Source organism: Podarcis tiliguerta (genome assembly GCF_965153285.1).
Source record: "Podarcis tiliguerta genome assembly, chromosome: 8".
Classification (NCBI taxonomy): Eukaryota; Metazoa; Chordata; class Lepidosauria; order Squamata; family Lacertidae; genus Podarcis; species Podarcis tiliguerta.
In genome coordinates, this window is record NC_139541.1 from 50,801,555 (window position 1) to 50,812,788 (window position 11,234).

General features: G+C 49.8%; 2 protein-coding genes across 4 annotated transcripts in view; both read left to right on the forward strand.

Annotated features, from left to right (window-relative positions):
• CNGB1 (cyclic nucleotide gated channel subunit beta 1) overlaps positions 1-11,234 on the forward strand; it is a gene marked incomplete at its 5' end in the record, with an annotated part of 63,802 nt that overhangs the window by 670 nt on the left and 51,898 nt on the right. The window lies entirely within an intron of this gene.
• Positions 509-8,707, forward strand: ZNF319 (zinc finger protein 319). Of its 3 annotated transcripts, none has more exons than XM_083453332.1 (2): positions 509-1,279; positions 5,131-8,707. In XM_083453332.1, exon 2 carries the CDS (start codon positions 5,378-5,380, stop codon positions 7,139-7,141), a length of 1,764 nt encoding a protein of 587 aa, XP_083309458.1. In that variant the 5' UTR covers positions 509-1,279; positions 5,131-5,377; the 3' UTR covers positions 7,142-8,707. The 3 variants fall into 3 exon arrangements, with proteins under 3 accessions (XP_083309458.1, XP_083309457.1, XP_083309456.1); XM_083453331.1 differs by having other exon boundaries at positions 1,196-1,283; XM_083453330.1 differs by lacking the exon at positions 509-1,279 and adding an exon at positions 1,592-1,606.

The window sequence follows — 11,234 nt, forward strand, 5'->3', positions numbered from 1 at the left end:
ACCCACCAGGGCATTTCTGCGGTCATGTTGGGCAGGATGTGGCCCTGGGCAACCTGAACGGAGAGGACCAGTGAAGCAGCCTTTAGCCACGCAAGGACTCTGGACTGTCCAGCCTACGTCTGTCTTCTTGGGGTGGGTGCAGCCCCCCAAGTCTCTGGCAGAGAAGAGCCTTTCTATGCCACCTGGGATCCTTTTTTACCTGGAGGAGGGAATCTGGGACCATCTGTGTGTAAAGTAGATGCTGTGCCACTGAGCTGCAAAACCTGGCAAGGTGAAATTCTCTGTAAGTTGGAAGAGGGCAGATGTATGCAGCTGAGCCCCTCTCTAAGGATGTGTTTAAACGGAGAATCTGGCCAAATTATCATGCCCTTGAGTGAGGAGATGGAGCTGCTTTTAAAAACTTAAGAACAGCCCTCCTTTAAAGCCACCCGAGCTGGTGGCTTTCACTGCCTTCCATGGGAGTGAGTTCCATAGCTTTTAACTATTCACTGCGTGAAAAAGTACTTTTTTTGTCTGCCTGAATGTCCCAGTCTTTTAAGGTAGTGGAGCAGAAAGTTCACAGTTACGCTGCTGTCTTGTCTTACGCACCTTGAGAGAGTAGATGGATTGACAACAGGGTGCACAGATGTTTCCCTGGGCTCAGTAGAGCTGTGATCACTGGAGATGATGGGAGCTATAGTACCAAAACATTTGGAGGGCACCAGTTTACAGTAAAATTCTTAAGCTCTAAGGCAGGTCCCCAGATAGACCAATTTCCAAGAAAACTTGTGATAGGTGGCTCTGTTTCACCAAACTGGAAGGTTTCTTTCCTATAGTTTGGCTGTGGATTTGCTTGCTTAAATTCTTGAGCTTTCCCCCTCTTAGATTGTTTCTTTTCCGTGGGACATTTTGCTTCTGCTTTTCCACCACTTGATACCTGGCTGTTGCTAGCTTGCTTACATGGACAATCATCTTAACACACACACACCTGCCCTCATTGTATTGTATTGTATTGTATTGTATTGTCAGATCTTTTTTGTTCATTGGCATGAGGACAGTTGAGAAGCTCTTCCCATCCCCTGGGGCAGTTTTGTCACCTGCATGCTTACACCAACCTTCCCCAACCTGGTGCCCTCCAGAAGTTTTGGACTACAGCTCCCGTCAGTCCTTACTATAGGTTAGTGATGGTTGGGGCTGATGGGAGTTGTAGTCCAAAACATCTGGGTCGTACCAGACTGGGGAAATCTGGTTAACTGGTATCCAGCAGACAGAGGGGTTCAAGTGATGGGCTGAAGATGCAGTAGGTATTTATTTATTTCAGATTTGTATCTTGTGCTTTCCAGATAGCTATGCAAATACTAGATGCAACTTTAATTAGCGTTCAGCTTAGTGTTTGCAGAGCTGATGTCATATTGTCAACAAATGATGTTTGTCTACCTGGCTGCCTCTTTATATTAATTTTAAACTTTTTGTTTTCTTTGTGCAAGGGTCTTCAAAGAACAAAAAACAGTAAACTTGAGCACAGTACAAAATGGATTGTCCCCTTTGTGCTATGGCAGGAAAGACAGGTGAAGGCAGGCAGGTTGGAGGGACGGCCTTGACCCATCCCATGGCAACCATGGAGAAGGTGAACTTGGCCTTTGAGTTACCCATTTTGTGGCAGGGGGCTTGTACAAGTGCTTGCTGCTGTCCAGAGAGATGCAGCTTGAACTGTACACCCAGTCCCTGGTGACATCCTGCCCTGTTTCTGGATGCTTATTTATAGCCAAAGTGTATTTTGAAGCTCCAGCTCGGGCAGAGCCCAGTTTTCCAGAGTTTTTAATAATGATAATGATGATAATAATAATAATAATAATAATAATAATAATAATATTTATACCCCACCCATCTGGCTGGGTTTCCCCAGTCACTCTGGGGTAAACTGGTTTGGGCTGAAAAACAAAACAAATCTCACAAAACTTTAGATGTGCATTTTTTGTGTGGATATAAATAGGTCAGCCTTTGCCAACCAGGGATGCTCCAGATGTTCCAGGCTACAGTGGTTGCTGACTGAATAATAATAATAATATTTTATTTGTACCCCGCCCTCCCCAGCCAGAGCCGGGCTCAGAGCGGCTAACATCATACAAATAATACAATATGCATAAAAACAAGCAATCAATTTATTAAAATGCATCCCAAAATTAATTCAAATAAATTAAAGTTAAAGTTAAAACTGGACAAATGACAACCCTCAGGTTAAAATTGAAGTGGATGGGGGTGCCTCAGGTCAGCAAAGGGTGTTCCAAGTCGAACACCTGGGACAACGAGCAGCTATCAGAACGATGGAGATCTGGGAAGGAGGAAGAGGAGGAGTTGATCCTGGGAGAGCCCCTGGTTGTGCTCCCCAAATCAGTAAGGGGGAAACATGATGGAATGGGCAGAAAATGGATCTTGAAGAACTGATGTGTACTATTAGTCCAGCAGAGATGAAACTGTAGCCAGAAGGGTGTCTTTCTCCACATCCCAGCAAGCTGACTAGCTTTTTTTCAGAAGTACCACTAAGACTGAAATGCCACACAGTTCTCTGGGGAAAGGGTCCATTTCAAACTACCAAGTTATTAATAAATAAAAAGAAACTGAGACATCTGGGTTCTGCATCCATCAGTCATTTTCTTCTCTCCCCCTGCCCCCCGCAACATATATGCTACCCTAATATGTTTAATAAGCTCATATGGCTGCATCAGGTTCTAGAGGACAAAGATCCTCAGGTGTGTTTAGCCTGAAGGTTAGGCCATTGCAATATATTGGCTTACTAGCTTAGCTTGAGTCCAGAGTGTGTTCTACTTGCTTCCTGGATTTCTCTGCAAGCTCTTTCCTACCCAAGCATATGAGAGGATAGGGAAAATACTCAGTTCTCTTGACATCACAGGCACTGTGTTCCCTACAACCTAAATTACCGTATTTTTCGCACCATAGGACGCACTTTTTCCCCTTCAAAAATGAAGGGAAAATGTGTGTGCGTCCTATGGAGCGAAGACGCCATAGCCCCGCGACCCTCGCCCGGCTGGAGAGGTGACGGGCGGCTATAGCAGGAACCTCTATAGCCGCCCTTCACCTCTTCAGCTGGGAGAGCGTGTGCGGGGCTAAAGAAGCCATAGCCGCGCGACCCTCTCCCAGCTGGAGAAGTGACGTGCGACTATGGCAGCAGCCTCTCCACTGCGCCTTTCCACTGCTCTCTGACCTGCTCTTTGGGGCTGGTGGTGGGCTTCCCCCGCCAGCCCCAAAGAGCAGGTCGAAAGGAGCCTGGAGAGCAAGAGGGGTCGGTGTGCACCGACCCCTTTCGCTCTCCAGGCTTCCAAGGTAGCCGCCTGAATGCACCTTAAACGGCACCTTGTTTTAGAGCGGGAAAACAAGAGGGGGGAAATTCTCCCTCTCTCTCCGCAGAGCCCCTCCGCTTCGCTGAAGGGGCACTGGGCAGAGAGGGGGAGAATTTTTTTTTCTTGTTCTCCCCCCTCTAAAACAAGGTGCGTCTGGTGCGTCCTTTGGTGCGAAAAATACGGTATCTACCAGGGCTGATGTTTTTAAAGGAAAACAAGCATGGTAAAGTAATATAAATGCTCCTGGGCAGACTGTGGATTAAAAAGGGTATGAAAAAGGGAACCCTGGCCATACAGACTTACACAAAGGGATTGTTTAGGTCTTTTAAAAAGCATAACAACATTAGATAAGCCCTGAATCTGGTTAGGCTGGACACCTCCATCTAGTCTAATATCTGTTCTCTCAGTGGCCAGCCAGGTGACTATGTTTTAACTGAAACTTTTTATAACATTTTAACTCTTTTAAGATTTTTTTTAAAAAGTAAGTTCATCAAAAGATTCTTGTAGGATGTACAAACAGATAAAATACAAAACAAACAGGAACAAAACCCGGAACTAAGGCTTAACTTAGCCTGGGTATCGCACCCCCCCTCCACAAACTCTAGCATCACAAATAAAATGAGAAAGTTGGATAGCTTTCTACAGATTCACAATAAAAAATATAAAGCACATTTCAAGAAGCACATAATGTTTTTGTCTCATTTAGCTCTGGTTTTCAAGCCAGTGACCAACAATGTTTGGGAATCTTGTCCAGCTACATAGATTTTTGAGATGCTGGTGAAAGAAATTGACCCTCCTGTTGAGTCACGTAAGTTATGAGGGGACCCCGTGCCATCAAATGTACTTTTCAGTTTGACCCCTCTCAGACATCAGTTGTTGTTTTTCAGCTCACTTTTCCACTAAAGCCAACCATTGCCCAAAACCTTTAAGACAAAATTGTGTGTGCTGTCCCCATTGATGCACAATAGGATGTTTTGTTCCTTTGTTTATATGTTGTGGATGTGTTTGCCACTCTGGGCTCCTTCAAGGATATAAATTCAATAAATACATATGGGAAGCCCACAAGTTGGACCTAAATGCAATAGCACTCTCCCTTATTGGGATTCCCAAAGTCATTGTGGCTAGTAGCCACTGAGAGCCTTCTTGTCCGACTATTGTCTAATTTTTTGTTCCATAAATATCTTGTGCCTGTCTGTCTATGCTGCTTGCAACTAGTGTGTGTCCCCTAGTGAAATAGACCTCCTCTTAGAGTTAAAATGTTAGTGGGGACAGCAGCTTGCTTCCAAGCTTCTTTTTTTAAAAAAAATTAGAAAATCCAGAGTTTTGTGCAGGATGTCTTGAAATGGGTGGGTCCTTCAGGAGAGATCTGCAGCCATTCCAGTTGCTCATTTGGGAGTTCTCGTTTCTTAATTAGTGAGTGTTTTGTTGCTAACTTCAAGACTCCCTTCCTGGCTAGCCTTGGAAGTGTTCGTTGATAATTCTCCAGTAGCAATTGCTTCAAGCTGCAGAGCTTTTTTTTAGTATAGTCGTGTATTTGGAACTTGCATGGCAGAGTTGTGAACAATGGTTGTGTAAGTTTTCAATATAAGCTTTCAATATGGAAAAAGGTTTGCCCCTAGTTGGAGAAACACTTCTGCAATCTCCAGCCTGCCGTCTCTGGCCTAAAATTAATTGTTTGTTTGCTTGTTCTCCCCGCAGTTGTGGGTGGTGGGGAGGTAATCATTAGTAGATTAAATACGCTTTTTAAGCTAGATAAGCAGCTTTTTGTCTGAATTGCTGTCTTTCCTTGCAGGTTCCCTTCCTTGATACCCATTCTGGTGCCAGGCTAAAGGCCTCCTGCATCCTTTAGGATGTCCCGTCTGCTGGTGTCTGCTTTGGTTTGAGACGTACCGCGGTGGGGAATTGTTGCTCCCAGTGCAACGAGTTTGTCACGTCCAGGTTTGGGAGCAGTTGCTGCGAACTCAGATCTCCTTAATTGATTTGCCTCAGTCGAGAAGCTGAAGCCCTTATTGTGGAAACCCCGATTTCTTTTCCCCAGCATGTCAGAAAGCTGGCCGCAGCAGCCCCCACAGCAGCAACCGCCGGCGCCACACCATGCTGGGACCACTGCCCTCCCGGAGCATCCCATCGCCTCCAGCGCTGTGGTGGAGAATCCCTTGGGCTGTGCCGTCTATGGCATCCTCCTCCAGCCAGAGCCCAGCAGCCTGCAGCACCACACTTCCATCCCGGCTGGCGGCGGAGAGCCCTCCACCAAATGCGGGCTGTGTGGGCATGACTTGGGGCACCTCTCAAACCCCCAGGAGCACCAGTGCCTGCAGGGGGGCCACGACCGCTCCTTCCAGTGCACCCAGTGCCTGAAGATCTTCCACCAGGCCACCGATCTCCTGGAGCACCAGTGCCTGCAAGTGGAGCAGAAGCCCTTCGTCTGCGGCGTCTGCAAGATGGGCTTCTCCCTGCTTACCTCCCTGGCCCAGCACCACAACGTTCACAACGGCAGCGCCGCCGTCAAGTGTTCCATCTGCGAGAAGACCTACAAAGCCGCCGCAGCTGCCGTGGCAGCCCCTGAGGAGCCTGCGCCGCCGCAGCAGCCGGCCGCACTCAACCGGACTCCTGTGGAGAAGCCTTACAGCTGCTCCATCTGCCAGAAGCCCTTCAAGCACCTCTCGGAGCTGTCGCGGCACGAGCGCGTCCACACCGGGGAGAAGCCGTACAAGTGCAGCCTCTGCGACAAGAGCTTCAGCCAGTCCTCCCACCTGGTGCACCACAAGCGCACGCACAGCGCCGAGCGGCCCTACAAGTGCACCGTCTGCGAGAAGGCCTTCAAGCACCGCTCCCACCTGGTACGCCACATGTACGCCCACTCCGGGGAGGCCCACCTCTTCCGCTGCAATGTCTGCGAGCTGCACTTCAAGGAGTCCTCTGAGCTGCTGCAGCACCCCTGCACGCCAAGCGGGGAGCGCCCCTTCCGCTGCGGCGCCTGCCACAAGGCCTTCCGGCGCCCCTCGGACCTCCGGCAGCATGAGCGCACCCACAGCACGGAGCGCCCCTTCCAGTGCGACCTCTGCCAGATGAGCTTCAAGCAGCAGTACGCCCTAATGCGCCACCGCCGCACCCATAAGGCGGTTGCGGGCACCGCCGCCACGCCAGCGCCTTCCGCCGAGCAGGAGCTGCCGGTGGGGCCATTCAAGTGCTCCCTGTGCGAGAAGGGCTTTGTGCAGCCGGCCCACCTCCTCTACCACCAGCACGTCCACGGCATCGAGAACCTCTTCAAGTGCAACGCCTGCCAGAAGGGCTTCAGCCAGTCCTCGGAGCTGCTGCGCCACCGCTGCGTGCAGAGCGCCGAGCGACCCTTCAAGTGCGCGGCCTGCAGCAAGGCCTACAAGCGGGCCTCGGCCCTGCAGAAGCACCAGCTGGCCTCGCACTGCGCCGAGAAGCCCCTCCGCTGCACCCTCTGCGAGCGCCGCTTCTTTTCCTCCTCCGAGTTCGTGCAGCACCGCTGCGACCCAGCCCGCGAGCGGCCCCTCAAGTGCCCAGACTGCCAGAAGCGCTTCAAGTACGCCTCCGACCTGCAGCGCCACCGGCGGGTTCACACCGGCGAAAAGCCCTACAAGTGCCCCGCCTGCGAGAAGGCCTTCAAGCAGCGTGAGCACCTCAACAAGCACCACGGCGTCCATACCCGGGAGCAACATTACAAGTGCATGTGGTGCGGGGAGCGCTTCCTGGACCTGGGCCTCCTGCAGGAGCACAGCGCCCAGCACACCTCCACTGACAGCACGTACCCCGTGACACCCTGCCTGCCCTGAGCATCTCCCCCTGCTGGCGGGAAAAGGTTCATGTCATCCTCCATGCCCTGTTAGCGCTGGGCTTAGGCTACGGCGAGCGACTAGGCCATGTGGGACCCTTTCCTTCTCCTTTGCAGACCAACCTGCGAACAGTGGAGGGGGTGGGGAGGGCTAGAGCAAGCAGCGGTGGCCTCTGTGTGAGCACTGAGCTCAGCAATTGGTCAATTCAGTCCATTTGCTCCTATGAATAGGCTGAGTGTACCTTCGGAACCAGCTGTGACTCAGGCCTGCTTTGCTGCTCCAGGCGCAGTGTCTGTTTTTTGGGTCAGGATGAATGTTCCTTAAGCCTGCCAACCAAATCCAGATCCTCATCTTCCCTCCCACCCCTGCCCCTCATGATTCATTAGTGTCTACAGAGGGGAGTGTGATATTCAAAGAAATTTGCTGCTTGAAATTTATAGGGCAGGACTCTGCAGCAAGGGAAGCCAGGCAGGTGAAATGGTGAGAGATGGACTTGGTGGGTGCGGCTTCCCTTAAGGTGCCATCCCTAGGGAAATTCTGCTTGTGTGCGTCTGTTCAGTTCAAGCATACATCCGAGAGAGGGAAACTTCGAAGGGAACCAGCTACTAGATGGTCCGATTAGTCTTTCACCCTTATACATCCAAGAGAGAAGGCCCCAGAGCAGCCATGCCTTGTGCTCCTCTTCCTGGCTTCCATTGTCCAAAACCGTCAGGGCTGGAGGCTTTTCATTTCCTCCAAACACCGGAGCTCTCAAGGTGCTGTCTAAGCCAGTGGTGTGAGTGGTCCCAGGGCAGCGTGAAAGGCGACAGAGAGGGAGGGTGTGGTGGAACACAGTTACATATTTAAACGTCTTCTAAAGCCAGAGCAAAGCTTCACACTGTAGGGGGGAAGGTTCTCTGTGTTGTTTCTAGGCTTTATCAAAATGGAAGGAATTTTTTTTTGTTTTGTTTTTTACGTGCAACTAAAAAAAGAATTTGGTGGAAGGAGCATTCAAAATGCGCTGCTAGATCTGTCCTGGAATTGTGAGCTAGAGGAGCGCCATTTGCTTTAGTGGTATGATTGGCAATAAGATAAGCTACAGCTGGTATCACAGAGACTTTGGAAATGCTTTCCTTTGGGACCGTTCTGTGGGACACTGTGGTGTGTGTGGTTTATTGCCCTTTCCACACTCAGCCCCCAAACTGTATTAAATTGGGAGGCTGCTGCAGCAGGTAGTGCAGGAACTGTCGATGGAGCAGCCCTCAAAAAAAGCTTTTGTTTGTTTTTTATCTGTTTCACATGGGACACACAGAGTGGCACTGGGGAGGCCATTTTCTAGCCCTGGATCCATCCTGCCAGTTTCCCAGGACATGAAAAGAGGACAGAAGTGGATCATTGGGATGGGTCTGGCCAACTTGCCTCTCAAGACCCAGAGCCGTGTGCCTGTCCACATGCAGGGCCTGCTGACTTGTCTTTCACGACACCTCAACTGTATAGAACTAACTTTTATGGAGTTTGTCTTCATTATTTTTCATATTGCTTTTTTTAAAAAGCAGTTTAATATTCATTAAAAATCTGTGTAGCTCAGTTGGCTGTCCCTTGGAATCCTTAAAAGGTAAAGTCGTTGCATTTTGACATTACTGAATAGTGAGTTCACGATATGCTGCGTAACTACAGGAGTGACACCGGTCATGAAAATTCCTCTTCTGTTCCTTTTTCTGGGGAGGAAACTGGTGATCAAGAGGCCAGGAATGGTCTTGCAGAACATCCGGTTGTGCTCTGCAGCAGGCTGAGCAGATTGAATTGAAAAGGCCTGGGTGGGTCACCTCGTCTGTCGCCTGCTAAGCAGGATGTTTTGAAAGGAAAGGTCCCCTTCCCTCTGATGTCGGCTCAGGAACTGCTCAAGAAAGCAGGGAGGGTCCTTTTGTGGGCAATTTCTTCTTCTTTTGTCCAAATGAGTTTCCAGGCCTGGTGTCTCCAGTGCTCAGCGGAGGAACCAAGGCAGCATTGACAAGGCCTCAGGCTCTCCCTTCCCAAGGCTTGGCTGCTCAGGAAGCTCTTGCCTGCCAGTGATCTCAGTTCCATACTGGAGGCCTTGTCAGGGGCTATTCCCCCTTATCCCCACCTCCTGCTCAGAGAGGCCAAACCCCATGCACAGGGAGAAGGGGTAATAGCTGCATGTTTGGGGGAGAAGGCCCTGACCTCCCCCTTTTGAAGGAGGTCTTGTCATGAGTCACCAGAAATGTGACTAGGAAAAATAAATCTCCTTGTGGTTGGGGCTCTCTGGGGCTCTGGGACTTAAAGATGAAACAAACAGTGATTCTCAGAAAAGGATTTGGCCTGTTTAGTTAGCCCAACCTGGTGGAGCTCCATGTTTTGGACTATAACTCCTATCAGTTTCTGTGCCGGTTGGGGCTGATGGGACTTGTAGGGGCTGATGGAAAGAACACCACATTGGGGAAGTCTGAGCTAGCCAGTGGGCCTGTTCTCTGCCTTTAGGACATAGGAAACCAAAACAAGGCTAAATGTGAATGCAGCCCAAGTTGCCTTTCTCTGTATGTTGCTTTATTTGCTGGACAGATTTATCCCACCCTTCCAAATAGCTCAGGGAGGTGCATGTGGTTGTTCTCCCTTCAGCCCCCGTCCCGGCCCATCTTTATCCAATCCTCACAACAACTATGTGAGATTGAAAAAGTGCAGCTGGCCCAAATGAATTTTCTGACTGAATTGAGATTTCAACCAAGGTCTACCTAGACTAAGTCCATTGCTAGCCACCAAACCCCACTACGACTGCTGTAGGCCTGGGCATTTAACCTGTAAGATGGTGGCTGGATATTTTAAAAGTATTGATTAGAATCATGGAAACAACATAGGAAGACATCATCATCAACATTTGATTTTATTTCATATAAGTCTGTTACTTTTCCAGCAACAAAGTTAAGCTCAAAGTAGTTCCCAACAATAAGCAAAACATTGCAAATAACATCCCAACAATAGTAAAGTATAATAACATAAAAATGCAGTAACATCAGGAAAGCAAGAATTAAGAAACTGCAGTCCAATACCAGTACATAATATGTAGATTTGATACCTTGTTCCAGTGGTTTTCAACCAGTGTGCCGAAAGATGGTCAGGGGTGCCGCAGGCAACACTGGCCTCTGTTCCTCTTCCCTCCCTCCCTCCTCTGATGCCCTCACATGTCTCTGCCTCCCAAAGGCTTGCACAGCTGTTTGTTACAGTAGCTTTGACTACAGCTGGCGAATGGTGCCTCTGGAACTGGCCAGGGGGTGCAGGAGCTGAGGCAGTCTCAGAATAAGCAAGCAAGCAAGCAAGCAGGCAAAGGAGCCTAGCCAGCCAGTCCTCCAGCCCCTGCTGTTGGGAATGGACAGACAAGTCCCAGGCCCCTGTGGGGCAGTGTGAGGAGGTGCCTCTCTTTAGGGCAGGGGCAACAGCAGTGGCTGCCCAGAGGACTCCCAAGGAGAGGGGAGAGGAGAGGAGGCTGAGGGAAAACTCCACAAGGGAGGGTGTTCAAAAAAGGGTGAGAGGCTGCCAGCTCTGCAGGCAAGAGATGACTTAACTAGGCTCCTGAGCCCCACAGGGGTGCCGCAGAAAGAATGTACAGCAGTTGGTCAAGGGAGTCATGGACTCAAAGTGTTGAAAACCTCTGCCTTATGTTAATGACAACCTTCTCTGCCCCTTCCCCTAGGGAGGAAGAGGTTGGAAGAGCATCCATAGGGCTCCCATTTCCCACTTTATCCTATCTACAGTTGCCTCAGCCAACTTGCAGTTGTGGTCCAAACATCTGGAGGCCACCAGGCTGGGCAAGTGACCCTTGTCGCTAATGACTGCTTGCATTCCACTTGGAAGAAGCCTGCAGCTGTAGCAGGTAAACAGTGTGAAAGCTTTTGTCCTTGGCTGACGCCAGGCTTGTAATCCTCACTGACTCACCCTTGCTAACAAATGGCACCACCGTGACATTAAAAAGGGCAAGTTGCACAGCAAGTTGCACAGCAGCATTCGTGGAATATTTATTGTACAGTACATCATTATTGTATTTAAACCCTGCCTTTCCCCCAGACCAGGACTCAAGGCAGCTTACACAAATTAAAACAAC

What these genes read in the sequence shown, in the direction of transcription:
- ZNF319 (XM_083453332.1), top strand. Translation starts at nt 5,378, where the DNA reads ATGTCAGAAAGCTGGCCGCAGCAGCCCCCACAGCAGCAACCGCCGGCG.